This window comes from Pan troglodytes, chromosome 21 (assembly GCF_028858775.2).
Source record: "Pan troglodytes isolate AG18354 chromosome 21, NHGRI_mPanTro3-v2.0_pri, whole genome shotgun sequence".
Classification (NCBI taxonomy): domain Eukaryota; kingdom Metazoa; phylum Chordata; class Mammalia; order Primates; family Hominidae; genus Pan; species Pan troglodytes.
In genome coordinates, this window is record NC_072419.2 from 28246344 (window position 1) to 28265133 (window position 18790).

At 49.3% G+C, this 18790-nt stretch overlaps 1 protein-coding gene and 1 long non-coding RNA gene across 4 annotated transcripts in view; one reads left to right on the forward strand and one right to left on the reverse strand.

Moving 5' to 3' along the window:
• LOC134809195 (uncharacterized) overlaps positions 1 to 764 on the reverse strand; it is a 92482-nt gene extending 91718 nt beyond the window's left edge. Inside the window, exon 1 of the long non-coding RNA XR_010154297.1 lies at positions 501 to 764. This is a non-coding gene — a long non-coding RNA (uncharacterized LOC134809195). The remainder of the gene's footprint in view (positions 1 to 500) is intronic.
• A 2065-nt stretch (positions 765 to 2829) lies between these two features.
• On the forward strand, positions 2830 to 15641 carry PAX1 (paired box 1). Of its 3 annotated transcripts, none has more exons than XM_009436913.4 (5): positions 2830 to 3164; positions 3604 to 4233; positions 5733 to 5875; positions 6397 to 6619; positions 11627 to 15641. In XM_009436913.4, exons 1-5 carry the CDS (start codon positions 2879 to 2881, stop codon positions 11716 to 11718), a joined length of 1374 nt encoding a protein of 457 aa, XP_009435188.2. In that variant the 5' UTR covers positions 2830 to 2878; the 3' UTR covers positions 11719 to 15641. The 3 variants fall into 3 exon arrangements, with proteins under 3 accessions (XP_009435188.2, XP_024207872.2, XP_009435189.2); XM_024352104.3 differs by having other exon boundaries at positions 11637 to 15641; XM_009436914.5 differs by lacking the exon at positions 11627 to 15641 and adding an exon at positions 6813 to 7192.
• The last annotated feature ends 3149 nt before the right edge of the window (positions 15642 to 18790 follow it).

Genomic DNA, 18790 nt, shown 5'->3' on the forward strand with positions numbered 1-18790 from the left:
GCCCCAGGTTTCTGAGTGCGCCCTCAGCTAACAGGCTCCCGCGACCCTGGAAGCGGAACTTTGTTGCACTCCGCGTCCAGAGGACGCTGAAATACGGTGCCAAACCCAGCCAAGCAAAAACGCAGAATCCGCGAGCTCTTTACCTCTGTGCGCTCAGCGCTGACTAGTAGCTGTCCCCGGGCCATGGAGAGGGCTAAGCTGCCTCCTTGGGAGGTGGGAGAGACGTTTCTTTTCCTTCTGCAATCTCATCTTAGGGCCATCTCTCACCAAGCCTTGCCTGCAGCTCGGGAACCCGCGATACCCGGCCGGGGAACGACAGGGGGCGACAAACTGTAAGGTTTTCCCTATGCCCGACCGTACAGAAGGCTGCAGCGAGGGCTGTGTGCTCCCGATCGCGCACAGCTGGCTGCGGGAAAGGGGCCAGGATTGAGACGAGGGCTCGCGGACTCTGCTACCGGGGAGAACCACCCCCTCTCATCGTGCGCAGTCCCCAGACTCACCCCTCTACAGTAGCCCCCAGCCACGGGCGGCCTTCACGGGGACGGGGGCGGAGTTTTGTCCTGGACTGCGACTCCTTGCCACTTTTCCAAGCTCGGCAGCAGAGGTCGGGTGGACGTTCCCCTGAAAGGGTAGTTGGGCGAACCAGCTCTCACGGTGTCACGACCGGCTTTATTTCCTCGTCTTTAGAGTGTGCCTGTTGGCTCCTCACCTACTGGGGGGAAGAAGCGGCTTTAGCTGCTTTTCTGGATCACGAGTATCCACTGGACTGGGGCAGGGATGTGGCGTTCCTTTATCTCAGAGACTCCAAGGTCTGGAAATCAACCTTTCTTGGTATCTCGCGCCCGACGAAGCTAGCAGATTCCGCAATGGAGAGCACTGGGCAGGGTGCGTCCCCACTCCCCGCACCCCCGGAGCCCCGGGCATACTGTGCGTGCTTAGTCCTCTCTTCGCTGCCTTCGCGGAACTCCTGGCTTAGGCGTGCCCACTTTAATCCAAACCATTCCCTTTCCCTGTTCCTTACTCCAAACCTACGCTGTCATGGACAGGCCTAATCTTCTACATAGGTTCCCCTGCTCCCACTCTCGCACCCTCCTGCCAGTGCACTGACCCTCAAACCTCCTCCAGGTCTCCAGGACCTCCCAGAGCCAGAGACTGTACTGTGTTCATGCCGCCGGAGAGGAAGAGTTCACTTCTTTTAAACCTGATTTTTCTTTTTCCAGGGGTAATTCTTGTCTGTGGCCCCACCGCGTGCTCTCTCTAGAGAGCCCAGGAATTATGAGCCAGTCACTCCTGACAGATACATTTAGACAGGTGGATTAGGAGCCAGGGATGCTCTCTGGCCCTACAGCGGAGGCAAAGGTGTCGGGGCCTCCGCAGCCATGGCACCCCAGGGTGGGCTGATAGGGTCCATGTGCTCCTCAGCCACTGTCACCGCGCTGGCGCCATACTCAACTCTGGGTGGCTAAGGAGAGCTAGACCCTTGGGGTGGGCAGGAGGGAGGGGAAGGGGGTTCTCTCCTCTAGGGGAGCGCTGGGAGTCTCAGAAACCTCGGCTGTTCCTACTCTCTCCCCTATGCCCTCTTCCTGGTCTAGCACATTCAGCCCAATGCCTTTCGTGCTTACTGGGCTCAACCTCAGAACTCTCAGATCCTGACCCCCTCAAATCAGTTCATGTTCAAAACCACGAGTTTCCTCCTCTTGGCCCTCACCGCATGGCTCCCGGACACAGTTAGCTGCACAGATTGGGGAGTTCAGAACTGCTTTGGTGCAGGGTAGAAACAGAGAAATTGTTGATGTTCAATCTCAGGGGTAAATAATTCAGGGCTGCGCAAAACCTCATTTAAATGAAGGAGAAATGACCATTCTGTGGTTTAACAGAGACTTCCTGAAGCTGCAGGTGCTGGGAGAAAGACGAGGCCAGGCCACCTGGGATAGAGTGGTGCGAGATTCCACCGCCAGGGAGAAAGGAACTTGTCCTTCAGACCTAGAGCTGGAGCTATGCATTTGGCCTCCCGCTGGTCGCGCTTGGGGACAGGAGGGCGCCGGATCTATGCGCCCCTTAGCAGCAGATCGGGATCCTTTTGCCTCCTGCCCCTTCTGTCACTTCTTGGAGAGGGATGAGTTCTGGTGGCTGGGCCTGGCTGTAGGAGACAGGATTTGGATCGTGCCCCTCTCGCGTCACCGAAATCACCCCCACTATTCCAAGAGTGGTTGGCTATTAAACGTGAAGATTTCCTGAGAGAAGGATTGAGGACCTGGCCAGGAATGGGACACAAGTTCCGCCTTGTGTCTTCCTGACAGGAGCCCTGCACCGCGCTGGACGCTCCCCTTGACACTCCCAGCCAGCTGGGGTACTGATCCCACCCTTCCCCGGCCGCTGCCCCGGGAGTGGGGAGGTAGAGAGAGCCACACCCGAAACACCTTTCCACGATAAACTTTTATTCTCTATCTTATTATTAATGGTGGCGGAATTAAAACTAAAACCCAAACGAAAACGAGTACTAGTACTAACACACTAATCAATTTGAGATGACTTCCCCATCATTCCCAAAGCTAGAGGAGGAAGGGGGCTGCAAGGGGCTTAGAGCAGTGGAAGGTCCCAGGCCCAGCTGGGGTTGGGACGAGTGTGTGTGTGTGTGTGTGTGTGTGTGTAGAGGGGTGGGTTCCGGGGGAGGGGGTGGAAGAGGGCCGAGGGGGGAGGATAGAAGGAGGCGGTAGAGTTTCAGGGCGGGGAGGGGGGCGCTGGGGCGCAGTGACGGGAACCAATGAGCTGCCAACTCGCGCGTCTCCGGCGTGACTGCCGAGATTGACGTGGAGGACACGTCAAATTGATTCCCGCACGCTGCAGCCTCCCGGTCAGACGAATTTCTCCCAATCGGATGAAGTTCACCCTGGGCCTGGGGTCGCGGGCGTGGAGAGTGTCCTGGGAGGGGGCAGCAGCGGCGGGGGCAGGCCCTGGAGCGGGCGGCAGCGCGCTCCGCTGCCGCGCACAGCGCGTCTCCAGCCCGCGGCTGGGCCGCCGCGGCTCTCGGCTCTCGCGCGCCCTCCCTCTATGCCTCTCCCGCGGCGGCGGCGGCGCCCAAGCTCTCCCGGACTGCGCCGGGCCCAGCCCCGGCCACCCCGGCCACCCCGGCGCCAGGCAGCTGGCCGGCCCGCTCGCTATGGGTAAGGGGCGGGCGACAGGCAGGGCTCGGGCGGGCTGATGAGGTGGGTCGGGTCCGCCTGCCTCCCTTCCCTCTCGTCCGCTTTCCCTGGGCGACCCAGTCCTGGGTCCTGGAGAAGCTGCATTCTCCTCTGATCCCCAGCCTTCAGGGGGCAGTTGAGCAAGTCTGGGAAGGGAGTGTTCCAAGTAGACGCGCTAAAAGTCGCGAAAGGGCACGGAGGGCTACAATGCGCCGCGCTCCACTCCGCGGCTCCTCTGCGCCCTTGCCCACTCCAAGCCAGACCCAGGCGGTTTGCCCTTGGACTCCGAGCTGTCTGGGGACCCACAGGTCACCTTTGGAAGTGCGCCTGGGTGCAGTCCCTCGCTCCGCGTGGGGACCCTTGGCTAACCCGCCGGGTGTTTTCTCCCCCTCCGGCTCACTCTTGTCTGGCGCATCCGCAGAGCAGACGTATGGCGAGGTGAACCAGCTGGGCGGTGTGTTCGTCAACGGCCGCCCCCTGCCCAACGCCATCCGCTTGCGCATTGTGGAGCTGGCGCAGCTGGGCATCCGACCCTGTGACATCAGTCGGCAGCTCCGCGTATCCCACGGCTGCGTGAGCAAGATCCTGGCGCGCTACAACGAGACCGGCTCCATTCTGCCCGGGGCCATCGGGGGCAGCAAGCCCCGCGTCACCACTCCCAACGTGGTCAAGCATATCCGGGACTACAAGCAAGGAGACCCTGGCATCTTTGCCTGGGAGATCCGCGACCGGCTGCTGGCCGACGGCGTCTGTGACAAGTACAATGTGCCTTCGGTGAGCTCCATCAGCCGCATCCTGCGCAACAAGATCGGCAGCCTGGCGCAGCCCGGACCGTACGAGGCAAGTAAGCAGCCGCCGTCGCAGCCTACGCTGCCCTACAACCACATCTACCAGTACCCCTACCCCAGTCCCGTGTCGCCCACGGGCGCCAAGATGGGCAGCCACCCCGGGGTCCCGGGCACGGCGGGCCACGTCAGCATCCCGCGCTCATGGCCCTCGGCACACTCGGTCAGCAACATCCTGGGCATCCGGACGTTTATGGAGCAAACAGGTCAGTTGTGGCGGCCTCCGTAGCCTTCTATTAAGGGGCAGAACCTGGGGCGGGCAGGCTTGCAGGAGAGGACTCACACTCGCTCTCCTCCCGGGACCGGTTCTGGCTCAGGGGAGGGCTCCACACTGGCCAGGGAGGCTGGGGGTCCTGGGCCTTTTGTAAGAGACCTCGGACATCTTGAACTTTTTATGACAAATATGGAAAATATTTCCCAAATAGAAGAGCAATCGCCGACCACAAATTTGGAGGCCTGAAATTGTGCTTTTTCATTCTTGCAAAAAGTATGCAAGCCCCTGTTGCCAAATCTAAGGGGGAAAAAAAACCCGCTCAATTTTGAGACCCTTTCTTTAGCTCTCAGAATCCTTCACGATTTCCCAAGGGTTCTGTCCCCCACTCCCAGGCCCAGTGGCTCTTCTGAGTTAAAGGAAAAGGGATCTTGTGGTCGATTGAGTGGCCTACATCTCTAAGGTCCTGTGGCCTTGCAGGTCCTGGAGTTTGCGGTGATGGCTGGTGGGGCTGCAGCCACCTTCACAAGGATTTGTCATTTATCTGCAATTAAAGCTTAACACACTATAGGTCAAGTGGGTGACGAGGAAGATGGGGAAGGCGGGAGGTTTGGAACAACTTTGATGCCTGGCTGGGAAAGAAACCAGCCAGAATCGGGTCTGGATTTCTTTGCGCTCTCCCCAGCTGCCAGCAGCTGGCCAGGGGATGGCACACTCTTAGGTGATCAGACTCAGGAGGAGGGCAAGAAGCAAAATTCACCATAGCCTAGGAGGAAAGAGTGGTGGCTGGAAAGAAACTGTGAGTGCTCAGCTCCAGCAGCAGCAGCGCCTCTGTGGCCCTGCTCTGGCTTTGTGTCTCCTGGTGGCTCTAACCCAGCCTAAGGCTAAAGCTTCCCATGGAATGGCAGTGGGCAGCTGGTCCGGAGGTGACCCCACCAAGCCTGCACGCAGATCTGGAGGTTTCCCTTGGTTCCTGGCACACACAAGGGCCCGGGGAGCAGCTGTGTGCTTCTATCTGACCGGTGGGGACAACAATGTTGACGCTTCTTTTGGGAAACCCTGGGCGTTTCCAGAGGCAGTTCTCGTAGAATCGTCTCCCTGCCCTCCAGATGCTTGTGCAGATGTTGAGAAATCAATACAATTTTCATGAGGTTGCTGTAGCTTTGAACTCGGAAGTTTCTGGGAGCCGTGTCTGGACAATGGAGCGGCCGCTTTGGCCGAATCTGCCCAGGCTTTGACTCAGCAGCAGCCTCCCGTTCGTGGGAAACGGGTTGAAGGCTAGGAGGACCGGGCAGCAGGCCTGGCTGCCTTTCCTCCGCCCCACCCGGAGTGGTGAACATCCCAGTCCCTGCCGCCTCCTGGTGGAGTGTCAGGCCACCTACAAATTTTGTGGGACCCCTGGCCGTGTCTTCAGATACAAATTGGGTGGTTGGCCACACGTGTGCCCAGGGCAGATTCGGAGGCACCTTTTAATCCGTCCTCTCTCTCCTGCAGGGGCCCTGGCTGGGAGCGAAGGCACCGCTTACTCTCCCAAGATGGAAGACTGGGCCGGCGTGAACCTCACGGCCTTCCCCGCCACCCCCGCAGTGAATGGGCTAGAGAAACCTGCCTTAGAGGCAGACATTAAATACACTCAGGTAACCAGGAGGCACGTGAGGCCGTGACCTTAAGTAGGGAAGCAGAAGGTTTGGGGAAGTGGAGAAAAAGAGAGAGAAAGAAAAGAAAAAATTTCCAGGCAGAGAGATGGTTGTATCTGGCAGCCGGCCAGCAAGCGTCCTTTCTGTCCTTTCCTCAAGCGTACTAGTTTGGGAGAGTCTGACTTTAGAGGGGGTGACTTGCCTTTGCCAAGATAGCTTAGCTAAAAAAAGCTGGAACTCCAGATGACGAATCCACAGTCAAGGGCCTTCTTTCTCTAAATCCCGATATGAATACCATGACCCCTTCAAATCGTTATTTGTAACAGTTTGAGTGAATTCTTAGAAATCACTTTGCCAAAGAGTCCTGACTAGGAAATTTAGAGGCCAGGCCTCGCATGGGGATAATGGATGGGCACAGGACGTGGGGGAGCGATAATGGACGAAAACCCCCGTCTCAGTGATGGCGTGGGCTAGAGAAGGCAGGATTTTCTGCTGCTGACGGTCCCTCTCTATCCCCACAGTCGGCCTCCACCCTCTCTGCCGTGGGCGGCTTTCTCCCCGCCTGCGCCTACCCGGCCTCCAACCAGCACGGCGTGTACAGCGCCCCGGGTGGCGGCTACCTCGCCCCGGGCCCGCCGTGGCCGCCTGCGCAAGGTCCTCCTCTGGCGCCCCCCGGGGCCGGCGTAGCTGTGCATGGCGGGGAACTCGCGGCAGCAATGACCTTCAAGCATCCCAGCCGAGAAGGTGAGGAGCGCAGGGAGTGGGGCGGGTGGATGCTGGAAGGGTTAGGAAGGGTACTGGGGAGCGGGTGTGAGCCTGGGAAAAGGGAGAGCGGGTGGGGAAGAGGTGGGTCCTGGGCATGAACCCTTCTTCTGGGTTAACCTTTAAGCATGTAGCTTCTTGGAGCAGATTAGTTCTGACAGGTGTCCCTATAAAGGTACCCGAGGTTGAGAGAGACTGGCCCCAAGACTGTCCCCTCCACTTATGATGGGAGAGGAGAAAGGAGGTCCTTCTGGCACACGGGACGCGTGGGTTTGGATCCGGTTCTGGCACCTTCGACCAAGTTCCTGCTTCTTTCTGGGTTTCTGTTTCTCCATCCAGAGACACGTCTAGCAGGCACCCTCCAGGCTCACCTTTCTGTAGACCTGTTCTGGCACCTAAGCCCTTTAGGTGGGGTTGGACTTGCTAGTGGCACCTAACCTCCATCCCAGGACCCTTCCCGTCTCTGCCCCACTGCCCATCTGTTTTTTCCAGGTTCCTTAGAGAGAAAAAAAGGCGTTTGGATTCTTTTTCTTAAATACACACTGTGGGAAAGTAGAGGCCATGTGAATCAGTGTCCTTTACTCCAGGCTCAGGAGCTTTCTGTGGTTGTGGGTGGTGGTGGTGGTGGGTGTGGGGGGGGGGGTTCTCTCTTTCTGTGGAAAATGTGCCTGGGAGTCTTGCCTCCTTTTCCGCTTCCTCCTCCTCTTCCTTTTCCATAAGTCCACTTCCTGAAAAGTCAAGGAACAGATTTTAGGTATTTCACTGACAGTCAGCAGTGTGAGGGGGATCTTCTCACACAACCAGGAGGGTTCCAGTTTTTCCTTTAACTTGGGAAAAGCTCACCAGCCCTTGAGTCCTCATTTTCTTTGTTGTTAAAAGGAATGGCTTGATTTGCTAAGTTCAAACTTGCCAGTGCTTAGGTTCTGAGCACCAGAAATTTGCAACTTCAACCAACCTGGGAAAGGAAAGGGTCACCCCAGGGCGTCCCAGCCCCAGCAGAGAAAGAGACAAGGCACAAACCTGGGGGACAGCGTGGAGTTCCCAGATTATAAAAGGATTTTTACTAGCTGCTTTGCCTCCACCTGTCCAGGGCTGGAAGCGAGGTGGATGTAGTGGCAGGTGGCAGTGGGCAGGCAGGGGACAGGAGGGCCATCCTCCTTGGTGCTGCCCAGGCAAAAAGTGCTATTTCCAAGTAGTCTTGATAAGATAGGAGGGCATGCCCTGGGGAGTGGGGGTGGGGTTGGGGGCAGGAAGGAAATAAAGATGCCATCCACAACAGTGAAATGAAGGGAGAAAAATACTTTTTCTATTTCTACCTTTCCTAGAGCACAGACATCCTGGGATATTAGGATAATGTTCACTTGCATAGTTACAGACAAATCCAAATAAGGAAAATTTATAAAAATTGGGATTTAGAGCTCTTTTAAACTTTAAGTTTAATTTAAATAGGATACTATCATTTACTCATTTATAGAAAAATCCAAGTGAAGGAAATGTTAAAAGTTGAGAGTAAGAACTCCTTTAAGCTTTATGTTTAAGGATAGTTAAGGGGTCGCAGATGAGCTCTTCACTCATCCTCAGCCTCCAATCAACCTGTTTTCTCAACAACTGAGGTTATCTGTCGAAATCGAAATCAAAATAAAATTTACCACATTACACAAATCACTTAAATAAGCAGGTTCTTTTGAATTAAAAATGTATAACCACAGATTTGAAATATTTCCCTGGGTTCATCTTAAGGAGAAGGAAGACTTAGAAAAAAGACCCACAGTCTTCAGAGGAATGCATTTGTTTTCAATAGAGCCACTTTGCTCTGGAGGCATTTTAAGCTCTACATTAGACACAAATTATAAAGTGCAGATAATAAGCCAAAGGTAACACACACAGTTCCTAATTCTAAACTACCTGTCTTAATTTGTGGTGAAGTTGCGGGGAAGCTGATTTTAACATTAAGCCTCACTGGTGATTGCTTTTCTTTAGAAGACACTTTCCTTTTCAGAAATACAGGGTCATTGAATGGTGCTGGCATAAGTCCCTTTTACCATTATATCGGTTTCCTATTATGTAATATCCCACCTGTTTTTAAAAACTACAGCAATAATTTGTTACTCTAGTTATTAAATTAATAATTTAATTTTGTGGTCCTCCAAGTTCTTTAAAGGTTCTAATAAAAGATAATCAGATAACTTGGGGACACCATTAGCAATGATTTCTCAAGCTGGCATGCAACTGTTTGTGTTCGAACAGGAATATAGAAATAATCATTCATTATCTATCTATTTTCACAGCCTGAAAATTACATACATGCTTGGGTTATGGATTTTTACTCCTTACTGGTAGAACAGCTGACTTCAAAGATCTATTCCCTCAACACAACTGGTCTTTGGAAAGACAGAAAAATAATAAGAATCACTGCCTTTTATTTTCTGATCAGTTCTTAAGAAATTAATATCTTCAAAGAAACCTGTCCCAGAGGACAATTTACTATCAGCAATTGTTCAATTCATAAGAATAGTGAGAATAGTATTTAGTGAATTCCTTTTCAGTAAGAAAAAAATTTTCTGTGTAATGAAAAGCAATTTAATACAATAAATGCTCAGTAAAAGCAAATACCTTTGATCACCTAACACATACACACCACACACGCACAGTGCAATATATATCAATATGTCCTCCAAATTAGTGCAAATGAACAGCTTAACAGTTACTCTAAGTGAAACTTAATCAAATGTCAAATCGAAAATTTAGCATTTAGTTAGATATTAATTGATTAATTGTGTTATTTAATACTATAATTAATTTTTTTCTTATTTTTTAAAAAGGTAGTGAGTCTGGGTTTCCTATTATGTAGGTAAAAAGTATGATTTACATTTCCCATCCCCTGAAAGGAAACTTTAATTTTTGGGAATTGAGAAGAATAGAAAAAGTTTCGCTTAATCTTCACTTGGAGAGGCTGACATTCTAGCAATCTCCACCCACATCCAAATGTCTTTTCACAGCCAGGGCACGACCATCTCCCCTTCCCCACCCTTAGGTGACAGACACCACCAGATGTTCCCTCAAGACAGCTGGTATTTACAGGATGTTTTCAGAGACCCTCGAAACCTCAGGGTTTTAAGTCCCTCCTCGTGGGGCACTGGAATGACTAAAGATTTGGAAATCAAATCTATAAGATATTGCATACGCACAAAGAAAATGTATTGCTTATATTTGTTAAAGATAACTTGCAGCTTCGCTCCAGTTACCTTTGCCTCGGGATTGGTTCTTGGAAGATCCTAAAAGTAAACTTTGTCAAAGAGCACTAGGGCGCTGGCATTGTCGCACCCGGACGCTGGCAACCCCGGCCTCCGTTTGACCCAGCCCCGGGGATCCCTTCCCAGACCCGTGCCTCCCCTCAGCGGTGGTCTCAGAGTGCCCTGCAATTGCAGTTGAATATTTAAAAAATGCCTCTCCCCATTCTTAGCCCCTGAATTAAATGAGCCTGACCTAGGCCCCGGCCTCCGAGGGCCCAGAAGTACCCACCCATGTTGTCCTATGGAGGGAATGGAGGGCAGGAGGGGCCCTATGAGGAAGGATGGCTCGGACAGGGCTAAAAACACAGCAGGATTCGCCCCTGTAGGGTGGGATGCAGTCTTCCTGGGTGTTTATTTTTCATGAGTTCAGTTTCTTGCTTGTCTCTAAGGTAACCGTCCCTTGGCTGAGAAACCTCCACCTCCTCAGATGTTTTCTAAACAGGTCCTCACTTTGAAGTGTGTGTCCACGGTAGAAAGAAAAGGTCTGAATACTTGTTGGCTGGGCGGCCACAACTTTGTTTAGGAAAAAGAGCTGAGAGCCAGGGAAAAGCAGAGGGGCCACTCTGTCCTGGGAAGGTCTTTAGACCTCTTTAAAACCTCAATGAAACCGTGTGTTTTCGTGTGTGTGTGTGTGTGTCTTGCACAGAGGTGGTTGGCCCAGCTCTGCGCAGCCACAGCAAGTTGCGCCTGAGGCTGAGGCGAGGGAAGCTGCAGGAGAAAAAAAAATCCAGAGTTCCCCTTACTTCAAATCGAGGCGCTCCAAGCTCCCCCTTTAAAGGAGGACTTGGGGAAAAAAGAAAATTGAAAATAGGCCCCTGTAGGTATAAACAAACTGTGGATCCTAGTGTAGGAGAAGCAGAGTGGCCCAAGGTTGGGAAAGGAAAAACAGGCTTGCGCAATCGTGGCGTCACTTTCTGGCTTCCGGTGGCAAAACTTGGGCCCCTTCCCAAGCCCCTAAATAATAGAGTAAGGCGCAGAATACTGCCCGATCTGGCAATCCCACTGTCACTTAATCCGGAGGCCCACAGGTCCCAGGACGTGCTTTGCCCACAGTGGTGAGCGCATCTGGATCCCCGGACCTCGTGGGCACAACGTAGTTTGCCGCTCACTTAAAGCGCAACTGCCTCCTACGTCGGAGGAATCCAGGCCGCTCCAGGGAAATCTCTGGTGGCTCATTTCCCGCAAGATTTCCCCCTGCCCACAGCGAGCTCCGAGCCGCGGGTGTCAGCGGACTCGACGCATTGGCTGCTCTTCGCACTTGTGCGCGCGCCTGGGGTTTGGAAAGGGTGAGGGTCCGCGCAACGTTAGAGTCCCGTTCCCTTCTGCGGAAGTCGCCATCAGACCTGAAACCTTCCCAGCCCTCAGCGCCCTTCACTTCCTTTACTGAGCAGGTGGTGAGGGGGTTGGACGGCAACGGGAATTGCACCTGGCCAGCGGTCAGTGTTTGCAAATGGCCTTGCGAGGAGTCCCGCTTGCCAAGGCTCTCCTTGCAAGTGGCTCTCCTAGCGGGAGAGGAAGGGCTGGTCGCCCACGGAAGCTTGGGGTCTCTGGAGAGCGCGAGTCTCTGCTTCACTCTTCCAGAGCCTTCAAGGGTTGAGCGCTCACGACCTCGCTCTGCAGGCGTCCTGAGTCCCAGTGCCTCTCGCACTGCGCGGCGCTAGGTAGTGATCCGACGCCTCTGTGCTTCCTCCCGCAGTGGCTGACAGGAAGCCTCCCAGCCCCGGCAGCAAGGCCCCGGACGCCCTCAGTAGCTTACACGGACTGCCCATCCCGGCCTCGACCTCCTAGGGGCAGCTCTCCCCGGACCCGAGCCCGGAGGGAACGGCAGGCGGACCCGGGCGCACAGGTCTGCGCGGCGGCCCCGGCAATCGGCGCCGGCAGGATCGGAGGACTCGCGGAGGAGGAAGCCAGTGCCGGCCCGCGGGGTGCACGCCCAGCCAGCCCCCAGGCCCAGCCCTGCCTCTGGCCCGACCCACCACACTTCCTTTATTGGTCTGGGTTTTTAGGCTTCTCTGAACTTTGGTTTTAGACTGTCGTACCCTCCTCACAATCCTTGCTCTGACGTGGCCTCCTTCGCTCTGCCAGCTTCAAATTTCTTTTTTGTCACTCTCTTGTCCGTCTCCGTCTCGCCTCTCTCCCTCTTTCCTTCCCCCCTCTTTCTTTCTCACTCTCCCTCCCTTCCCTTTCTCTTTCCCTTCCGCCCTACCTTCCACCCCGGCTTTCCCCGACCTTCCAGGGCTCCCTCTGCCCTTCCACTCTCTTTTCCTTGCTCCGACCTCTGCTCCAGCCCCGCTCCTTCCCCCGTCTCCTCTTTCTAGTCCTCTATATGCTATCAGCCCTTTTTCCTGGTCCATCCCTGTCGTTCCTTCTCTCTCTCTCTCTCTGGTTCTACTGCCAAGGGCCCTAGTTCCCTTTGTTTTACTGCTTCCCCAACCCTCCCTCAGTCCCTGAGAGCCCTAGAGCCATCTCGGTGACAGTCCCTTCTCTGGCACCTGGGACTTTGTAGCCTTCACTCCTCTGAGCCCACCAGCCCTAATGGAGGGGGGCTCAAACCTAGGAAGTGGACAGAAAAGCCACAGCCTTTATTTTGTATATTTTTTTGTAATAACAAACCCTAAATAACCCTCCATGAACTGTCCTCTCCCGTCGATCCCCGCAGCATATTGTCTGGAAATCTGTTTTCTTTCTCAGAGCCCAGTGGCCGCCGGGCTTCTCTTCCCTTCTGAGATGATGTCACCCCAAAGAAGACTGGGGTAGGAGTAGGGAGCACAGGGGTTGTTGGTGTTTTCAGTGCTTAGAAAACTGGGTTGTCCTGCAGGTGTCTCCTCCCACCCCTCCACTCGCAACACTTGCTAGGGAATCCGACCAGTGGTAAACACATCAGCACCTTTTGGTGTTCAGGGGTCAGCACATTTGTTAATTTAAACCACAGACTGCTTCCAGGTACAAAGGTTCATTTGGACTTCTGGTTTGCAAGGGATGAGGGTTAAAACAAAACAAAACAAAACAAACAACAAAAACAACAACAAAAACAACCCAGAAAGTATCTTCTAGAGCCAGCCGCAAGAGCTGTGAGCTGCTTCCAAGTTAGGCGAGCTGGTGGTGGTACCCTGGACATAATGCAATTCTGTAGTCATAGCAATATCCCTGGCGAGAGCCTAACATTGCCTGTTAAAGGTGGCTGCCTCTGAATAAAGGAAAGCGTCTGAAAGGTGTGTGGTGAGGTGAGCAAGTCTGTTTCTGAGCGCAGAGTGTTGAGTTCTTACTCCGCAGCTACCCTCTCCCCTGAGTTCCTAGGATGAACACTATCAAGGGAAATTATGCAGAAACCACCTTAAAATGCAGTTAATTCTGAAAAGAGTAAAATGGGCAAAAGGCAATGAGGCAGAATGGAGGATTTCTTCAGAACATTTCTAGGATTCTAAAAGCTAAAGAAGACAATCCCAGGCTACCAAGTAATCTAGGGGGTTTGCACTACAAAGGGGCTTCCGGCTAATTGTTTTTTTTTTCCTCCCTCTGTTTGACTTTCTAAAACTGATGGAAGAGATTTTTGAATTGAAGTTGCTGTTTGTGAGTGGAGCTGCCTGCTTGGTGTGTGCACTGGTCCCACCTAGGGGACTAGTGGTAAACAGTTTTTGTCTCAACTCTTTGTGATAGTATCTGTTGAAGGTATCAATTATAAAACAGTACTTACTTTTTTCCTAGAGAGACTCTTCTTCTCAGATTCAAAGTCTCTTGTATTTTTTTTTTTTTTAAAGTTTCACTTTGTAGACAGTGTTAGTGATGGCTAGGGATTTGATTTATTTTCTTTAGACTACATAGCAAGGTATGAATTAGAGGGCTTGTGCTTGGAAACTGGGTGACACTATCTCATCAGAGAGGCAGGATTGAGACTTGGACTTTGAGACTGAAGTCCTCAGCCTTCCATGGCAGCATATCCTGTAGAAGAGCTTGTCATACTGATAATAGGATAAAAGTATGACAGAGAAGCATGTTCGCAAGTCCCCCATCCTCTCAGCCTGTCTCCTTGTGCTTAGATGAGCATTGCATGCTCCATCGTGACGTCCTGGACAGAATTTTCATGCACCCATTTGTGCTGCCTGGAGAAGGACTGGCTTGCTCAGGCCAGGAGGAAGACATCACATCCCTTTCTGAAGGAATGAGAAGAATCTATATGACAACTTCTACCTTTGAGTTGTCACCATCCCCATTTCCCTGCTACGGCCCACTTCTGTGTTTGAGCTGATCAGGGTTATGGGGGAGAAGAGCTGGGAAATGTGCCCCAGGGTGGATGCAAAGCACCTGTGTTTTAAGTGCCACCTGCAAAGGGAGGCATTTTTCAAATCTGCCTCTTGTTCCCTGTATCCTGTGGCTGGAGGCGGGTCTTTGAGTTCCCTGGCTCTGGGGCGAGCATTCACTGAGGATAGGCAGCCTTCGTCCCAGAGACAGCAGGCTCTGACATTTCATGTGGGGTGTGGAGGGACATACCCCCTCTCTCGCGGCTGGGGGTCACGGAACATCTTAGTGAACTTGGCTTAAATCTCTGCTCCACTGTATGTGTCAGGGGACTGGGACCTCTTGGAACCTGTCTGTGAAATGTAGCCTTCAATGCAGTAACGCGCAAGGTGACCTGGCCTGTAGGAAGACTGCCACTGGTGTGGCTTCACCTCTCTGGAGACAATTTTGCTTATCTGTTAACAAAAGTTAGAGGAATCACTTGTAAGGTTGGTGGGAGACCCAGAATTTAAATATTTTCCAAAAGATCCCATTGGAATATTGCACTTTTGCTCTTTGTTCGTATGGATCTGTGGAGGAACTGAGAGCTCATAATAAAATTATGCAGCATCACGTCAGGTAGAATAATTTGAGAAACAATCACTCCCTAAACGCAGTTTGTCTTTGCCTTTTATTTTTTTAATTTAAGAATAAGTTTTTTAAGAAAAATATAGAGATGTAACCCAAAGAAAATAAAGACATAATCAGATAGCCCTCTGATTTTTTGAAAGAATAGAAATAATATATGCATATCACTAAAAAACTCAAGCAGTACAGAAACATTAAAATGAAAAGTGGAAGTTCTTCCTGCTCTCATTTTTGTTCTTAAAGGTGAATGCTGTTATAGTATTTTGTGAATCTTTCCAGGAAAAACATGCATGCGGGAAAATATCTGTTTCTGTCTATGTGTTATTTGAAAGTGCACACTAATGAGTTGTGCTGTGCACACACAGACATGAGCTGAAGATCTGCTCTTTGTGTACCACCAGCTTCAGCTCCAACGTACCCACTTTATTCTCGTGAATGGATGTCTATTACCGAGGATTTATTAAAAACAGGGTATTTGTAAAGAGGGCCAGCTTTGTGCTTTAAATGAATAAAGACAGGATTTTGTTGTGTTCATTATTGGAGGAAGTACTTGCAATGGATTGTAATAACTTCCCTGCCAAAGGTAGCTGTTTTTTGGCAAGAAGTAAGGAAAACAAACCAAAGGAAAGGAGGATTGAGGGGCAAGAGGCATGAAGTTTTGCCCTTCTTGAATATGCCCCGAGTTGTTCTACAGATCACTGAAGGGCATTTGAAAGTGTGAGGGGAAGGCTTCCTCTCCTTTGGAGGGAGTCAGTCTCTCTGGGCCAGGAAAGAGACATGGAGGCAGAGGGGTGCGGGAAAACCTTGTGTGAAGAAATACTGGCTACAAATAAAGTTTAGATTTTCAATACTGGCACAAGCATTTTTTTAAACCTATCCCAAATTCAATTTACTAAAATCCACGTGGAATTAACCTCCTGACGAGTGAACTCCACTCACTGACAACTGTATTTCTGCCATTTGTGTGTTTCTGGTAAGAAGGACGGAATTTATTTAATTGAACTGTGGTTTCGGTAAAGCACACTGTAGATTTCCTGGCATCAGCTTCCCTAGCTAGGATTACGTTGGCCTGGGTTTCTTTTCAAAAGAAACTCTACCTGCCCCATGTAATGCTGGATGATATGAATTTAGAATCTTGCTAGAATGTGCCTGAGGAACTCAGTTGAAAGGACTGTGCATCCAGACAGGCTATATAATAAGAAACATTTGAATCCCTTCTTTTAATGGGCAAGATTTATGCACAAAGTGGTATTTGGTTTTCACCTTGACCTTGCTGTCTGAACCATAGCCTTACTCACTGAAGAAATGTCCTATGGTTGAGATATTTCTAGCCAAACATTTGTATCTCAACCTTAAATTTTTTTTTCGGTTTTTTTTTTTTTTTTAAACAGAACAAGGAAGAATCACACTGTCTTCTTTTTCAAGGCCATAAAATGAGAACCACACATTTAGCCCCAGTCCAACTTGGGAATTCTAAACACTTGGAACAATTATACTCAGTTTAGTCTGGTCCTTTCTTTGGAGTTGAAACCAGTTGAAACTCCTGCTGCACTCTAAAGAGCTCTTGTCCAGGAGATGCAGCCTGTGATTCTTGTTGGAACACACATCTGTTTCTGGCTGGCCAAATCCAAAAGTGGAATCCCAATTGCAGTTTTCATGGGTGGCAGAATTTCAACTGCATTATAATGTAACCACCTGGGTTGGCTTCACTTTCCTTTTTCTTCTTAAGGATGAAATAGGCAGATAAGTATTCATTCAGCTATTAAATTACATTTCCATCCTGTAACGTCTTATTTCCTTTTTCTCTGGTGAAATATATTGACTTGATGGATTATCTGCAGTGTCATTTCTTATATAGACCTCACAATTTTAACTTTCAGAGTTTCTTCCAGTCATTTGCGGATGTGGTTTTAGCTTTGTAAGATTTTATTTTACCCCAAACAACAAACAAACAACAAAACAAAAATTACTAGATGGTTTTGATTTAACAACAATCTCTTGGATGAAAAGTAAGCAAGATATTTAAATGAATGGAAAGAAATTGACTTCTTAAAAAGTTGAATTGGAGCCTGAAACTTGTGAAACATAAAAAATGCTTCTCTGGCAAACAAGTTGTAATATGATTAGCTTGAACCGGGAAGCTGAAAGTATTATTCTGGCCACCAGGGGGAGCACATATTGTTCCAGGAGATGAAGACAAGCATGAAGATAAATAATACAATGTAAAAGATTTGTCGTTTTGTTAAAGTGGCGACTTTCCTGTTGTGAAGGTCTACTTACAAGAGAAGGGCTCTTGTTGTTGTTGTTGTTATTATTATTATTGTTAGCCAGATGCTCGCACATGTGGTAAAAAATGGACTTTCTAGGCTCATCAACACATGACTTAGCAAACAAGTTAGCTTAGACATCAATAGCACCTCGAAAATAAGTTTCACTTCCAACTTTGACTGTAATATATACATAGATTGAAGTCTTTGAGTTTAAAATAAACATATGTGAATTTTAAAAGCAACTAGCCAGGCACAGTGGCTCACACCTGTAATCCCAGCACTTTGGGAGGTTGAGGAGGAAGGATTGCTTGAGCCCAGGAGTTTGAGACCATCCTGGGTGACCTAGCGAGACCCCATCGCTACCAAAAAAAAAAAAAAAAAAAAAAAAATTAGCTGGATGTGGTGTGCATGCCCATAGTTCCAGCTACTTGGGAGGTTGAGGCAAGAGGATTCCTTGAGCCCAGGAGAGGGAGGCTGCAGTGAGCTGTGATTGCACCACTGCACTCCAGCCTGGGTGACAGAGTACGACTCTGTCTCAAAAACAAAAAACAAAAAACAAAAAACCAACCTAATCTAAACTGATATTTTTGGGAAATAAAATCAATTTCATTTATATTTGTGAAATTTTAATTTTTTTTGGTTCATTTGAGTTTGTCTCTCATTTTAAGCAACTTATCTATATTTAGTGATCTTTTTGAAAGTTTTAATCATTTAAAGTGACAATACAATATTCTCTGTAAGGACCAACATATTACAGAGGCAACAAACAGCAAGGAAAATGATTATCTTGTCACTCTCTATTTATTTTAGGATAAAATCCAGAAAGATTACCATGGGCGAGGCAACGATAATTTATTTCTTAGATTTAAAAAAAGGAGCCTCTCTTACCATCTGTAATGTGGTCGTTTGCACATATTTAACTCAGAATACCAGCTGTGGAACATCTTTATGCAGGAGGCAGTTTAGGAAAAGATAGGGGATGTGTAGCTAAAAGTTGGCAGAGCTATCTGGTTCAAAGTCTCAGTTTTACCACTTACCAGTTGTGTTGCTTTGGGTAAATTTAGGCAAAACCTTTCAGCCTTAGTTTCCTCATCCGTTTAATGGAAATTATACCTCTCTCCCTGGGCTGCTGTGAGAACTAAATGTAATAATATACATAAAGAGTAGGGACTTGCTTTGGGTCACAGTCAGCTTTTATTAGTGTTATTATTGTTGCTGTTTTCTTCTTTTTCTTTGTACATCAACATTTTATGGTGAATTAAATCGTGTTTTAACCTTGTAGACCACATTGGCTATTACATATATATTTAATATATATGTAATATATATATAATATATGTAATGTATATAATATATGTAATGTATATATGTAATGTATATAATATATATGTAACGTATATAATATATGTAATACATATATAATATATGTAATGTATATTATATATGTAATGTATAATATATGTATTACATATATGTACATATATGTACATTACATGTACACATATATGTAATACATATATAATATATATGTTATACATATATATATATATAATTTTTTTTAAAATTGTTTCTTGAGATAGGATCTCACTCTGTCACCCAGGCTGGAGTATAATGGTTTGATCATAGTTCACTGCAGCCTTGAACTCCTAGACTCAGGTGATCCTCCCACCTCAACCTCCTGAGTAGCTACAACTACAGCCATGCACCACCACACCTGGCTAATTTTT

Excerpts from the sequence above, each read along its gene's own strand:
- PAX1 (XM_024352104.3), top strand. The coding sequence starts at position 2,879 with ATGAAGTTCACCCTGGGCCTGGGGTCGCGGGCGTGGAGAGTGTCCTGG. Across the intron at positions 3,165-3,603 it reads GGCCGGCCCGCTCGCTATGG|AGCAGACGTATGGCGAGGTG; the intron begins GTAAGGGGCGGG and ends GCGCATCCGCAG. Across the intron at positions 4,234-5,732 it reads GACGTTTATGGAGCAAACAG|GGGCCCTGGCTGGGAGCGAA; the intron begins GTCAGTTGTGGC and ends TCTCTCCTGCAG.